This window comes from Sceloporus occidentalis, unplaced genomic scaffold (genome assembly GCF_023333645.1).
Source record: "Sceloporus occidentalis isolate IW3139 unplaced genomic scaffold, rSceOcc1.0.p SCAF_37, whole genome shotgun sequence".
Classification (NCBI taxonomy): domain Eukaryota; kingdom Metazoa; phylum Chordata; class Lepidosauria; order Squamata; family Phrynosomatidae; genus Sceloporus; species Sceloporus occidentalis.
This window is the reverse complement of record NW_028317017.1, coordinates 7,152,999-7,168,836: the sequence shown is the minus strand read 5'-3', so window position 1 is coordinate 7,168,836 and position 15,838 is coordinate 7,152,999. Positions and strand designations below refer to the sequence as shown.

At 38.1% G+C, this 15,838-nt stretch overlaps 1 protein-coding gene across 1 annotated transcript; it reads left to right on the top strand.

The window, feature by feature from the left end:
* The first annotated feature begins 978 nt into the window (after nucleotides 1–978).
* On the top strand, nucleotides 979–15,462 carry LOC149297785 (testis-expressed protein 9-like). Its single transcript, XM_089488287.1, has 5 exons — nucleotides 979–1,023; nucleotides 1,544–1,717; nucleotides 7,133–7,267; nucleotides 14,244–14,378; nucleotides 15,385–15,462. The coding sequence occupies exons 1-5, from the start codon at nucleotides 979–981 to the stop codon at nucleotides 15,460–15,462; spliced, it is 567 nt and encodes a 188-aa protein (XP_089344413.1).
* Nucleotides 15,463–15,838: the final 376 nt, after the last annotated feature.

Sequence of the window (15,838 nt, the reverse complement as noted above, 5' to 3'; positions counted from 1 at the left end):
ACGAGCCTGTGTACTTTTGCATTCCGGTTGTGTGAGCATTGCCTTTTCTTTAAAAGTCTTCCAAACAACATCTCCTCTCGTACATCTGTGCTCCCTTGGTATTGTGCTGCCATGTCAGCACTGAACCTATGCCAAGACTCTTCGTGGAAGATGAGACCATGCACTTCTGATGATGAGATGACATTGCCAGCAAATGAGGCATTTAATGCTCTGCATTTGTATTGAAACAGTGATCAGGGAAATATTTTATTAAACACTTTGGTCTGTCATAACGCAAAGGTTTCCAGAAGTCTGCTTTGTGCCAGAAGGTAATTTGAGGTCATGGGCTTCAGTCATACCTAATTCCAGCTACTAATGTCTAAGTTATTGGTTGCTGTTAGCTTATACGCAAACGTCTAAAAAATCACACTGCACACTATAGCTATTTAGGGCAGTATAAAATATAAATTGGGAAAAAAACAAATGATGTACAAAACCAGAGCAAGCAGTGCCAGTGACAAAAAAGATTTGTGTGAGATCAAGAAAGCCAATGTTTTCAGGCCAAGCTTAAGGAACTGTGATGTTGAACCATTGAACTTTTCTCTGATAGAACCCAGAATTATTTTTTGTTGCCTGGGGTATTCCTCATTTTCTATAAGCTGTCTGACTGGCAGTTGATGTGAACTTGCATGTCAGTCAATCAGCTGAGACCAGAAGCCAACAAGTGGCCTCTCACAGAGAGCAATGCTCAAAGATGCTCTATATTGAAATTGGCGAGACTCATTGCCAGTGGATGGCTGTCTTCATGAAGAAGGTGCTAGTCACCCTGGGGATGCAGCTTGAAAGTGCAAGCTGCTATGTGGCGATTGTAAATTAACTTTTGCTTTCACAGCCAATGGTGCTTATGGGAGCTACTCCTATTCATATTCATATTAATGTTTAATTTGTATATACTTAACAGAAGCACAGATCAGATTTCTGAAAGCAAAGCTACGGGTCATGCAGGAGGAGCTGGATACCATAACACATGAATGCAATAAAAAGGTAAACCACTTGTTTCGAAGAGCCTTTTGAAAGTGCCGTTTTGGAGCAACCAGATGGAACATCGCATTGGTTTTTATAGTGACTGATAAATCTGGTCACACTGCACAAAGAACGCCCTTTATACATACACCAAAGGAGTAACACGCACAGATAGAAGGATAGGAAAGAACGTGAACATTATACTATAGAGCTATACTGAGACAGAGTTTATTTTTATAGCCATTCAGAATTTCAGCAACTTTAATATAATATATAAGACATGGATAGTAGCAGCTCTACAACTGCATTTGCAGTATAGTCAAAATAATAATTGTATTCTAATAAATGTATGTACTCAACATTTGCATCCGGATTCGTTTCAGTGTTTGTTGTTGCACCCTTTGTGTTTTATTTGATTATATTATAGATATTGACATGTTTTCAAGGTTCAGTTGACCATAAAAGTATTTTACCTGCAGTAGACTTTATAAGTAATACAAATAATAATGCATTTTTATTTTAATGCTATTAACTCTAAAAGGATGATGAAAATCGAAATTTTGTCTCTCGAGCGAAAGAGCTTGAGGAAGAACGGGCACGTTTACAGAAGTCAGCCAACATCCAGCAAACTCAAGCAGAGAAGTACAAACATTTAGCCGAAGAAGCAAATAAGAAAAGTGATGGATTACAAAATCAGCTATCCATGCTGGAAAAGGTAAGCAACCTTCTTACAGTGGATGTAAATCTGGCATACCAGGAATATATATATATATATATATATATATATATATATAAAGTCCAAAAATAGTTACCGGCACTCCAGGGACTTTCCAAATAACCACACAAACAACTTCGGTTTTCAAGTCAATGTTTCAGTCTTGTTTATTTCAGACTTTCATCAGGACATGACAAAAAACGAAATGCAAGTGAAATTTATACCCTAAAACAACATAATTAGCAAGACTTACCACACCTGTAGTGCTAGGAGTGTCTGAACCCGGCGTGTACCATCCCCCAGTGCGCATGTGCATTACGTCACCTGCTACGTCCGGATCTCAGACGTTCAATCTGTGTGCTGGGTAATCATGGCAACATGTATATTTAAACTGCAAGGAATCTGCATAGTACAAATCTAATATACCGGAATCCCAACCTCTATATATGCCTTTATAAATGTATATGTATTATTGTGCTCAACAAGTAAACTGTGATTACTATGTTGAAATTGATAAATATAGAGGCAAATATGCATAGTATTTAAAAAGTGTTTCGAAAAATATGTAAAAAATTTTTTGTTGAAAATGTGATGTGAACAACTAATATGAATATAGGTATATGTCTGAGTGCCGGATCCTTATAGTAACATTTGTATTTAAAGTGCAGGAATCTGCATAATCCTAGTCCCGTGTACCGGCATCTCAGTCTATATATATATATATATATATATATATATATATATATATATATATAAAAGTGTATATAGTGCTATAATCGTGTATATTGGATCAAACATATATATCTCCAAGTGCCAGGTGCTTATAATCACATGTTTATTTATGGTGCAAGGATCTGCATAGTCTGTGTCTCTCATACTGGCATCTCAGTCTGGACTTTGTGTATATATATATATATATATATATATATATATATATATATATATATATATATATATATATATATATACACAATCTCTAAATCAGCACACACACATCAAATAGATTATAAACTCTCATGACTGTAGTTAAAACTACTTAAAAACACCTTTCTAAGATGACAAAATTGGAGTTTTAGTCACATTATATGGCCATATTATGCTAAGCCCACCACTACGCCAAAGTATTCCAATGTAGGTGGGTCCTAACCTAAATACTGTTGCGTATATGGAGCTAAATCTTTGCAGGTACATTGCTTACCAGGAGCCAAAAGGCCTTGTGAGGTCCTTGGAAACCTATAAATTGCAGGAGTGTCTGTATTTAGGAAGGCCTTTTGGCTCCTGGTAAGCAATGTATTTGCAAAGATTTAGCTCCATATAAGCAACAGTATTTAGGTTAGGACCCACCTACATTGGAATACTTTGGCGTAGTGGTGGGCTTAGCATAATATGGCCATATAATGTGACTAAAACTCCAATTTTGTCATCTTAGAAAGGTGTTTTTAAGTAATTTTAACTACAGTCATGAGAGTTTATAATCTATTTGATGTGTGGGCGCTGATTTAGTGATTGTGTATGATTTTGGTCTTCAGCAGCACCCCCTTATAATTAATGCTAGTTCAGGTGAGTGCTTCCTTTTTGTATTTGTTTATATATATATATATATATATATATATATATATATATTTAACTTTCTTATACCATTGCAATTTATAAAGGACTTGTACAAGTTAAGTAAGTGGCATTTAGCTAGTACACTGCAAAGCCTCTATATGAATGAGCAGGAAAAATCCACTACCAAATGTAAAAATGCAAAATACAAATAAAAGCTTAATACTATAAAACTATAATGTTTAAAAACATATAAACACAGATCTTTTAAAGTGTTCCTTTCAGCTAATTAGGCACAAGTTTACTTTTTATCTTTTTTTTATCCATTTTTAATATATAGAATAATTGTGAAGTGGACATATGTAGATTGGCAGACATACGACTTAGAATATGTAAACAGATATACATACATACATAAAAGGTAGATGCAAAAAATGTAGTACTTTTTGGTGTATAATGTAAAATATGGGTTTATAATGCTTTGACGGAAACAATGAATAATATATATATACTGAAGAACTATATCATATTCTGTGGGTACAGCACACAATATAGGTGCATACAATATAGGTGCACCATACGTCTTTACAACTGGTAACCTACCACATCTATAGATCCCTTTTGGCAAAGTGGCTTTAAGGTTCCTAACTGTAATGGGATTTCATAATTTGCTAACAAATCAAGCAGACGTTTCATGCCGTATCACCAGGTGACCAAATATACACCATGTCTACAAAATAAATCTTTAATTCAGGGATTCTCTAGGCCTCAAAATGCCAAGAACATGTATCCAGGACCACACTATTACTCAGTGCTGAATTCTTCTGTGAGTGATATATAATACTGTTGTCTTATTATTTTAGTACAGTAATAAATTACATTGGGGCTCTGGTGACTAGCCCCAGAATCCCATAATGCATGGCTTGCAAGGAACATTATTTTCTTCATTCTCCATAATATTGTACTGTGAGACACAGCTTAGATTAAAACCACATAAACCTACCCACTGACAGGTTTCTTAATATCTGTATTTAGATTTTTTCCTAAGAAAGGCTTATGTGCGCTGTTGCCTAAACATGACAAATTGTTTGCAATAACATAGGTAAAACAGTAAGGGTGAATGAAATCTTCAATGTTTGTGTGATGTCTCTGTCCAAAGAGGCTGCTGATTTCTGTACAGCTCTCTGGACTGTTGAATGGGTTAAATATTAACACACGTATGAAGGTTAAAAACGAACCATTCCCTCAGGGATGGGAGTATAGAGGGATATGAGGTCATATTCTATTTTCTCTCTTGAAATATTAGCTGAGATAGAACCTTGAGAGAAACTCGGCAGGACTTGCTAATAAGGGATGATGTCATACCATCAATACCATGATGTTCTTGCAGTATTTGGAGAACACAATGTGCATACAAATTAGCGAGACTATATTAGGTGGGAAGGCAGAAAATGACTTTGTCTTGGAGTCAGAATCACATTAAGTGGTTTTTTTTTTCTGTGAGAAATATCAATTCTAAAATTCTCTTAAACGTGGCAGATTTATATTTTGAAGTCATGGGAGCTTCTAGGAAATGTCTGATGCTGTGCAAACCAGAAATGTATTGCCAAGGGGAAAAAAAATCAAGTGTCCTTTGGTCATTGGGAATAGATAGAAGTGACATAACTACTTTGTGTAATTAAATGCACACTATAATATACAATGTCACCCTTGAACTCCAGACCCGTCAAGAGCTAGAAATGAGTTATGCAAGAACATGTTGAGACTTAGGACCTAACTAAGTGGTTTGGAATTTTACTTGTGGGATAATACACTTCTCTGACAGAAGCACTAAAATTATCAGATGACCTCAGTTATGTATACGCTGATTAGTGTCCATCAGGGTAGGGAATCGTGCCATCTTTATGAGTTATATGTGTACGTTTCTCTCTTTTTCTGTCTATCTTGACCTCTAATTCTGTCATATATTCTGCAATTAACTAAAATAACTAGGTATGTGGAAATTCTATTATATAATAAATACCCAGGCAGGCCTCCTTTCATATGGACTCAAGTTGTAGAGATTCACACTTACATCATTTTAGTCTTGATCTCATGTTACATCATAGTCTTGTGCTAAGATCCCATTGACTTATGATTATTATCGTTTTGATTACTAATGTTTATGGATATGTTCTGTAAAATATTCAGGCATATCTTTATGATTATAATAATTGATTTATTGCATTGGGCATGCATATTTATGTGTGTGTGTGTGTGTGTGTGTATATATATATATATATATATATATGTGTGTGTGTATATATATATATATATATATATATGTATATATATATATATAATGTCTCAAGAATGGAAGGCACACTCTAATCCATAAATGTACTTGCCCCAGTGCTGACCAATTAGACATGCATGGAAAAAATAGGAGCACTCGCAGGACTTCATATTAAAGTGCAAAAATATTTATTAGTTTAGGTCATATCGACGTTTTGGTCTCCTACACAGAGCCTTCATCAGGACATACCATGTCACTGGGCCTTGCCAATAATAAGACATAGCAATATCACGGAGTTTGAATGTTCAGCTCTATGCCAAACTTCCATTCTCATGAATAGACCCCCCATAAGTTACTTTTTACTGCCTTACGAATTAGGTCTTTTCAACAAAATGCAAGAAAATCTGCATTTACAAATTAAATAGGTATATCCTGATGAAGGCAATTTCCACCATCAGGGCAACAAATAAGAAGTTCCAGTGAACTGGAAATGTTATTGATCAACCTGGAAGAGGATGTGTGTCTATATTGTCTCAACGCGCTGTGAAGAGGGTGGTTCAAGTGGCCAAAAAAAATCTCCAAGCATCATAGCTGGAGAATTGCAAAAGTTGGTTGTGTTTTGGGGTCAGAAAGTCTCCAACACTACATTCCCACGTCACCTACATCACCACAAGTTGTTAGGAAGGGTTTAAAAAAAAAAAAAAAAAGCCTCTACTCTCATCTGAAAACTCAACAGTCTTCTGTTTGCCAGACACTACTGTAGTTTGGGGTAGCCGTATTAGTCCAGTGTATAAGAGAATGCAAAAAAACAGAATGTTGCAGAATCTTGTAATACCTTTTTTATTGGACTAACAGTATTTAAAATAATAGACGAGCTTTCGGGAGTCCTCCCTTTATCAAGTCAAAAGCATTTGGAACTTTTAGGCAATAAACACCAGAGGTGGGTTTGGCACACAGAGAAGTAGCCATACCTAAAAGTACCTCATGCCCACGGTTAAATGTGGTGGTTTTACTCTTTACTGTTTTGGGGTTGTTTTTCTGCCAACATTTTGTTAGGATACATGGACTCTATCAAATATCAACAGATATTAAATAAACACTCTGCCAGAAAGTTTAAAATGGGCCATGGTTGGATTTCCCATCAGAATAATGATCCAAAGCATGCATCAAACTGAACACAAAAATGGCTAACTGACCATGAGATCCTACCATGGCCATTCCAGTCCCCTGACATAGAAAACCTGTGGGGAGAGTCCATCAGTGTCCACCTTGAAATTTAAAGGATGTAGAAAGATTCTGTAGGGAGGGATGGTCTCAGATCCCTTGCCCTGTATTATAGGATAAAACTCAAAGCTCTTATCTTGGAAAGTAGGTAGCAAATGTACCATTTTTTTGGTGGATAAATTGTGATTGTTTGATATACAAAAATACTCTGCTCTCATGGATATTGTTTGAAGAAAAGATCAAAAGGTTAAACAATAAAGACAATTTTACAGCCTTCTTTGCTTATATTTACCAAGGGTGCCGATCTTTTTTGGAGGGCACTGTATGTGTAATATGCCTTAACTCATTTCATTGTGACTTTGTTCCAGGAAGTAGAAAATTTTAAGCGCGCACAGAAGCAGTCTGCAATCAGTCAGAGTGCCGCAGAGGTTCGCCTGAATAGGGCACTTGAAGAAGCAGATAAATATAAAATGGAGCTAAATAAGCTGAAGCAAAGCAATAAGGTACCTTAACACCATAACCAACAAAGGGAAAATTCACATCAGACCCCTGGATGATTTAGAAATTTCACGCTGGAGGTTGCGGTCCTTTAATGAGGTCATAAGTTATAATATTTAATGTTTTGACGGTTGATTAAAAGTTGGTATATTAGAATTTTTTACAAGAAATGTAATACTATTTAAAGAGTAACCAAGGAAGACTGCAAGTATCAATCCATTCCTATGTTAAATTTAGAGGGTCACACTGCGGGCTTGTGTAGCTAATGTAGTTAGCACTGAAATTTTTTTACCTGAAGTTGACATTTCCCATTATGTTTTTGCCACCCGGACACAAATTTCACATGCTGTTAGCCGGTATACGTAAACCGCTGCCTAGTGGTATAGAGCGTTCAGATTCATCTGAAATTGATGGAATAATTATCTAATCAGAGCAATTCCTGTGGGTTCCATGTTGTGATAAATTAGTTGATTCCTTTAATTTCAGAACTATGTGAAAGATACACACTGCTAGACAGTGGTTTAATATGTGTCAGAAAACAGTATGATAAAGCCTGCACCGCATAGGGCAGGGTGGCATGAAGGTGGGGGGACTGAGGTAATGAGTTACCTAATAAAAGAAAGGGTTAAGGACGTTAAAAAAAAAAAAAAATTGTTATGTAACTTAAAAATGTTATTGCGCTTGCGCTAGCGCTTGCCGCCTTTTTAGGTGTCTCGTGCTGGCTAGGGAAGGTCTCGCGCTGCGCTGGGATAGGTTGCGCTTGCCTCGCGCTGCGCTAAAGGGCGGGAATGCTAATTATATAAGGGAGTCCCTGAGGTGTTTCTGTACTTACCTGACGTGACGCCTAGCCGATACTGCACTGTCCTTGAGACTGGTGAGCAGTGGCGAAGCGTTGCGTTGAAAATGGACGAGCTGATGAAGATTCGTCAGGTCCGGGTAGCTGAGAAAGGCGAAGAGTGGCTGCGAGGATATCTTCTTGCTGCGTCATCTTCCGAGGACCTTCAAGTTGATCCTTGCTGTGCCGGAGAAGAGGAGGAGAATGGGGAAGTGGAGCCGGAGGCGGTTTATATACCGGTGAATTGCCCGCTAGAGGGCGCTTCATCTCGGCGAGCGGCATCAGGTGACCGGGTCTCTGTCGCGTCTGATAGACGTGTTAAACCCGGAAGAAGATCTCAGGATGCCGGGCAGAAGAAGAAAAGACCCGCTTCTCGGGTGAAGAATCCGTCCTTAAAGAAGGTTAAGACGCTGCATGATCCTGATGAGGGATGCAGCCATCATTTTGATTCAAGGGGCAGGCAGCTGACGCAGGCTGATCCGAAATCGGCTCAGCTGCCTGTTGAAGAAAGAAGAGAGCAGGCATCTGAGGTCAGAGCTGATTCAGCTAATGGTGAGTGTGCCAGTTTAGCTGTCAATACTCTGAATGATGCTGTGTTTGCTTTAGTGGATGTTTTAAAGAAAGTACAGGAGACTAGTCCAACTCAGGCCTGGGTCTCTGATAATAGTAGGGTTTTACGTGCTAATGTGGTTAATGAGTCATGTATGAAGGAGGTGATGTCCTGTGAGGTCTCACCCCTTGGTTTTCATTTAAATTTGACAGTTAAGGAAAAGATTTGGAACAACGAATATTTAGATATATTGTCACTGCTACCGGCTTCCAAAGAATTTCTTATTAAGCATGACAAAGATGATGAAAGACGTAGACCGGTTGTCCGGTCTTTTAATAACTGGTTACAATCTTTTTGTATACTAGCTAGTGTATATTGTGAGAAACATAGTGAGAGTTGTACGGGCCTTTTCCAGCATCTGGATACTGTGCTGGAAGCATATAAAAACTTTGGTGGTCTCGCTTGGTTTTATTATGATGAGACCTTTAGACAAAAATTGTCAGTTCATAAAAATTTAAAGTGGGGAATGAAGGATGTGGGATCGTGGGTCAGCATCATGTTACCCCAGAAACATAGCAATACTCTCAGGCCTATTGGTAATGCAACTATGCAGCCTAGACAGAAAGGTGTTTGTTGGGCATTCAATGAAAACCAGTGTAAATGGCCCAACACTTGTAAGTTTAAGCATGAGTGTACGGTTTGTGCTGGAAATCCTCCTGCTTTTCGTTGCTTTCGGAGGAACTTGCAGAATACCGGGAAAGATATGTCTAAAAGCAGTGACGCCAGTGAAGCTAGCAAGTCTGCTTCCATTTTTAAAACGGTACCCAAACAAGCAGATGGCTGATCTATTACGAAATGGTTTCTTGGAAGGTTTTAGGATTCCTATTTATGATAGGAAAGGTTGTGTTTGGGTTGACAATTTAAAATCAGTGCAAGTTAATGAGGAGGTGGCACAAGCTAAGATTGAGAAAGAATTGGCGTTGGGGAGGATAGCGGGACCTTTTAGGGAACCGCCATTTGAATGTTTTCGATTGTCCCCATTGGGTTTGGTGCCTAAAAAGGAGCCTGGATCATTTCGCTTGATCCATCATTTGTCTTTCCCTTTTGGGGGTTCATTGAATGATGAAATTGAAAAAGATGAATTTTCAGTGCATTATTCATCTTTTGATGACGCCCTTAGGTGGGTGAGAGCTTTGGGTAAAGACGCATTGCTGGCTAAAGTAGATATTGAAGCGGCTTTTCGGCTTTTGCCCATTCATCCGGAGTGTTTTACGTCGTTGGGATTTCAATTTAGGAGTTTATTTTATTTTGATAAGTGTTTGCCAATGGGCTGTTCAGTTTCATGTTTTTATTTTGAGGCATTTTCTTCTTTTTTAGAGTGGGTGTTGAGGGATGTTTCAGGTTTGGTGTCTATTGTTCATTATTTAGATGACTTTTTATTTATGGGAAAAGCAGGATCAGATGATTGTTTTCGGATGCTGGAAGCTTTTTTGAATTTAACGAAAGAATTTGGAGTACCATTGGCTAAGGACAAAACAGTTTTCCCTACTACTCAGTTGCAGTTTTTAGGCATAGTCATAGATACCCATAACATGTGTTTTAAGTTGCCAGAGGATAAGATTATTAAATTAAGGTTATTTATTAAGACAGCTTTAGGTTCTAATAAGTTAAAGGTTAAGGAGTTTCAGTCCCTGTTGGGGATGCTTAATTTCGCAGCAAGAGTTATGCCGATGGGCAGGGTTTTTTCTAGGAATATGGCTCGGTCAATAGCAGGAATGAAGATACCGTATCATAGGGTTCGACTAACTAAGCAAATTAAAGAAGATTTGAGAGTGTGGGATCTATTTTTGAGTGATTTTAACGGGTCATCTATTTGGCAGGAGGAATTTATTGATAGCCATTCTATGGAGTTTTTTACTGATGCCGCTGGAGCAACGGGTTTCGGTATATTTTGGAAGGGGAAATGGGCTTCTGCTGAATGGCCTAATTCATGGTTAAAGGCGGGATGGGTTAAAAATATGGTTCTTTTTAGAGTTGTTTCCGGTGGTGGTGGCATTTGAGTTATGGTATAGGGATTGGGTCAATAAGAGAATTTTACTTAACTGCGATAATATGGGTGTGGTGTGGGTGATTAACACATTAAATGCAAAATCTATTCCGGTGATAAATTTGTTGCGTCGTTTAGTTTTTATATGTTTAAAAGGTAATATTTGGCTTAAAGCCAAACATATTCCCGGAAGCAAGAATATTTTGGCTGATGCTTTGTCCCGCTTTAATTTTAAGCTTTTCAGATCATTGGCTCCGGATGCGGACAAAGAAGGGACGGTAGTCCCAGAATGCGTGTGGGAGTTAACTTCGCCCAGTTGAGGGAGCTATTGTCAAAATCTGTGTCAAAAAGCACTTGGGAATTTTATTCTAAGGCTTGGAAGGCTTGGAATGTGTTTGTTCAAGAAAAATGCTTAGATATGTTTGATGGTAGTATTAACTGTGCGTTAGCGTTTGTTATTAGTTTGATAGATAAAGGTTTGGCTAGAACAAGTATTGATAGGTATTTAGTTGGGATTGCCTTTTTCTTTAAATTGGCAGGGAAACAGCATTCATTCAAGGATTTTTTGGTACGGCAGGTGCTGAAAGGTTATAACAATGGGTTGAAAATTCCAGATGATAGGAAACCTCTTTCATCAGTTGTTTTAAGAAATTTAATAGGTGTTTTAGATAAAGTTTGTTGGGATAGTTTTGAATGTTTATTGTTTAGAACAGCATTTGTTGTTGCTTTTTTCGGAGCTTTTCGAGTGAGTGAATTAGTGGCAAAAAACAAGAAAGGTGGTTCTGGTTTGCAAGTTAATGATGTTTATTGTAACCAGGTCTTGAGATTGTTTATTAGATCTTCAAAGACGGATAAGGATAAAAAAGGTTGTTGGGTGATGCTGAATAGGTTAAATGGTTCAGATATTTGTCCGGTTTTGGCAGCTGAAAAGTTTAATGCGGTTCGTCCTGGGGTTAAAGGAAATTGGTTGGTCCATCGATCCGGATTAACGGTTACTAGATTTCAGATTCAAAGGGTTTTGAATTTAGGTTTGAATGAGTTAGGTTTGAGTGACGAAAGATATACTACGCATTCATTTCGTATTGGTGCTGCTACAGAGGCAGCGTTATTGGGTCTTGATGAATCTGTAATAAAAAGATTGGGTAGATGGAGTTCTGAGCGTTTTAAAATATATATTAGGCCACATCTGTTGTAAGAATGTTATGTTTATAGGTTGGGTTTATTGTAACTTTTTTGCAGGTCATCGGAAGTTCATAGTATGGATTGTCGGCCATTCTTTCGTTTTTTGGTCGCAGGGAAGAGCGGCCCTACGGAGTTATGGTGAAAATTTAGGGTTTGATAAGGATGTTATAGCTATTCATTGGGTGGGCATAAAGGGTTTAAGGGTGGATCAATTAAAGGATTGTTTAGATGAATGTGTAACTCGTTTGCCGTGGCCTAATGCCATTATTATTTATTGCGGGGGAAATGATTTAGGTAAATTGAAATCGTTAGAGTTGATTATTTTTTGTAAGGAGTTAATTTTATGTTTAAAAGGATGTTTTAATAAGGTTTTATTTATATGGTCTGAAATCATTTCTCGCCTTATGTGGCTGCAGCAGCCGTATTTTCGGGCGCTGGAAAGAGTTAGGAGGAAGTTTAACAGGGCCATGGAAAAATTTATGATCTTAGAAGGAGGGTTTTCGTTTAGACATAGGGAGTTGGAAGGTGGGAGTTTTGGTTTGTACAGACAGGATGGTATTCATCTGTCTGATATTGGATGCGATATTTTTAATGTTGATGTTCAGTGCATGGTTGAACAGGCCGTGGTGTGGTGGGAAAGGGCCTCAAATGGTTTTTTATAAAAAAAACAAAAAAAAACCATTTGAGGCGGTTGGGGTGAATTGATGATGTTAGTTTGTCCAGCTGGCTTATAGGGCGGTTGGCAAGGAGATATGTTTAAGATGTGCTCTGGGGCTTATGCCAAGAGTTAAGTTGTTTGGTTATCAGTTATAAAGTACAAGTTATGAGTGAAATATTTGTATGTCTTGGTAAACTAAATAAAAGCCCACGGCCTGTTTCATCCAAATTGCTTGTTGCGTTTTTATTATTAGGTTTTAAGTTACAAGTTATGTTTTGTGTGTATGTGTGTGTTAACATGTCCCCCTACAACTTCATGATAAAGCCTGCACCGCATAGGGCAGGGTGGCATGAAGGTGGGGGGACTGAGGTAATGAGTTACCTAATAAAAGAAAGGGTTAAGGACGTTAAAAAAAAAAAAAAATTGTTATGTAACTTAAAAATGTTATTGCGCTTGCGCTAGCGCTTGCCGCCTTTTTAGGTGTCTCGTGCTGGCTAGGGAAGGTCTCGCGCTGCGCTGGGATAGGTTGCGCTTGCCTCGCGCTGCGCTAAAGGGCGGGAATGCTAATTATATAAGGGAGTCCCTGAGGTGTTTCTGTACTTACCTGACGTGACGCCTAGCCGATACTGCACTGTCCTTGAGACTGGTGAGCAGTGGCGAAGCGTTGCGTTGAAAATGGACGAGCTGATGAAGATTCGCCCTCCCACCCCTCCCCACTCTTCTTTGATTGTATTATTATGTTATATATATAAAAAAAATTAAAAAATTATTATATTTAATAAATTGTCGTGGCTTTTATTGGGGTATGATTGCCCTATAATTATGGGGTGAATTGATGATGTTAGTTTGTCCAGCTGGCTTATAGGGCGGTTGGCAAGGAGATATGTTTAAGATGTGCTCTGGGGCTTATGCCAAGAGTTAAGTTGTTTGGTTATCAGTTATAAAGTACAAGTTATGAGTGAAATATTTGTATGTCTTGGTAAACTAAATAAAAGCCCACGGCCTGTTTCATCCAAATTGCTTGTTGCGTTTTTATTATTAGGTTTTAAGTTACAAGTTATGTTTTGTGTGTATGTGTGTGTTAACATGTCCCCCTACAACTTCATGTGAAATGCTAATGTGACTGGTAAAAAAAAAAAAGTATGATGTTTAAATGTAAAGGCGACTATTAAAGATCTGCAGCGTACGGCATAAACGGGGATGGAGAATAGATGGAGTAAACTGGAAAGTAAGAAGGGCTACTGGCAGCCACGTACACTTGTATTCAGGCGTTCAAGGCATGTGAGGTACCGTATAGGAAATCATCACTGATAATGGCAGAAGCCTGCCAAACAGCTATTTATCAATTGTTGTGTAAATGGGAACTCCCACCAAAAAAAGTATTTATTAGAATCAAATTAAAAATAAAGGCGGAATATCTCTTTGCCTGGAAAATTAAAACATATATATAAAATGTAAATTAGGCATGAATATTAATTAGCGCACAAACTCTTGTCACGTTCAAAGTAGACTTTGCGGGTGTTTTAAACACATCTAAGGGCTGGGTGGGCAATATGCTCCGTTATTACTATGTTCCAGTTGAAAAGGGCTTGGAGGAGATTTCTATAGCAATCATATAGATGTTTTAAAGTCATTTGAGGATAGTTAGTAGGTGCAGGTAAAACCTCTTAAATGTTTGTAGAGTTGCCAATGGATTCTCTGTTCCACAGGACACTGCTAACCAGGAGCGTAAAAAAATCGAGGAGTTAAAGCTTGAAAACAAAAAACTGGAGAAACAGAAAGGAGAACTGATGTCAGGGTTTAAAAAACAGCTCAAACTAATAGACATTTTAAAAAGACAAAAGGTAAGAAAAGCTCCGGTTTTTAGGATGTAAGACTCGTGTGTCATCGTTTTCTTAACTATAGGCCATGGAATCTGCATAGTAACCCTCAAATTCATTGTTTCTTTCCCTTGGTTTACTTTAGGTATTTAAAACAACGTCAGAAAGAAGTATGTTTTATATTAGATTTTTCTTTAGTCTGGTGGCGGCTGGCTGTTTTGTGCAGTAAACCAGCAGTCCTTTTGCCTATGCCCACTACCTAACCGCTTCAGCTAGGAACGGCTAATGATTCCTTTCTCACAGGTCTCCTGTCTTTTTCAGACTGGTTGGTTTAGTGTTGGCAGACGTATCTATAGGCCTGCATTAGTGGGCCCAGGTCTGCTCCTATACCATGGGCAATACGGTCAGAAGTCCCCCTTGTACCTGGTCCAGTTACACTATAGAGCCTGTGCCTAGCATCCTCGAAACTTCTACCCAACATGGCAGCAGAGAGAACAGCAGCCTAAGTGGACAGGGGGCTGCATCCGGTCACTTACAGAGAGACCGACTTCCTGCTCACTAAACCCACCAATCTAGCACTGAATGGTGAGAGGGTAACAGAAGTAAATGAAAGGCAGACATTCAGTGTTGTGGCAATATCTCAGGCTTACCAGGGGCTCTGGATAATAATAAACCCCTCAAGGGTGTAGAGTTAAAGGGGTTTCCGTGACACTGATCTCATCTTCATAGCAAACCAATGACCCAGCAGGAATATTTTATCGAATTAACTACTTTTCAAACTTCACAACTTTTTATACTTGTTTCGGCATGAAACGCTCTGTACAACAATTTGGCTTTGGTGCTTTAGATTCATAGCAACTGGATATACGGGGATCTGGAGGGGGAAAAAAAGCCCTCGCTGTTCACTGGAGCCATAAACAAAAATATGGGCTGCCCTGTATGGAAAATGGTTAAATAAAATATTACACATTTACTTGACAATGGACATGTTTCAAGACGTAGTAATCTTTATGCCATTTCAATTTTACAGATGCATATAGAATCTGCAAAGATGCTTTCCTTTACAGAAGAAGAATTTATGAAAGCGCTGGAGTGGGGAAATTCCTGAATTGTGCCGAAACTCACCATTTTTTTTTTTCTTTGTAAATATTTGTTTACAAAACCTATTGCAGTGACTGTCATATTGATGTTATAATACATTTTCCTGTGTAGTATGTACTTTTTATATGGTTTGCAGTTAAGATCTATAAATATATGTCAAGCCTTTCAAGGGTATCTTGGGCTGAAAAACTTTACTTTCTGGAGCTCTGAAGTAGAAACTTGGAAACTATGGCCTAGTCCAGGGGTGTCCAAGTTTTTTGTGCAGTGGGCCACTTCATCAGAATTGTATATGTGCGAGGGCCGCACTCATTTTTCACTGAGAGAAAATATGGCCTTTAATAAGATATGCAGATTAAAATAAAGTAAATGACACAAAACCTTTA

Excerpts from the sequence above, each read along its gene's own strand:
- LOC149297785 (XM_089488287.1), top strand. The coding sequence starts at position 979 with ATGCAGGAGGAGCTGGATACCATAACACATGAATGCAATAAAAAG. Across the intron at positions 1,024-1,543 it reads CACATGAATGCAATAAAAAG|GATGATGAAAATCGAAATTT; the intron begins GTAAACCACTTG and ends TAACTCTAAAAG. Across the intron at positions 14,379-15,384 it reads ACATTTTAAAAAGACAAAAG|ATGCATATAGAATCTGCAAA; the intron begins GTAAGAAAAGCT and ends TCAATTTTACAG.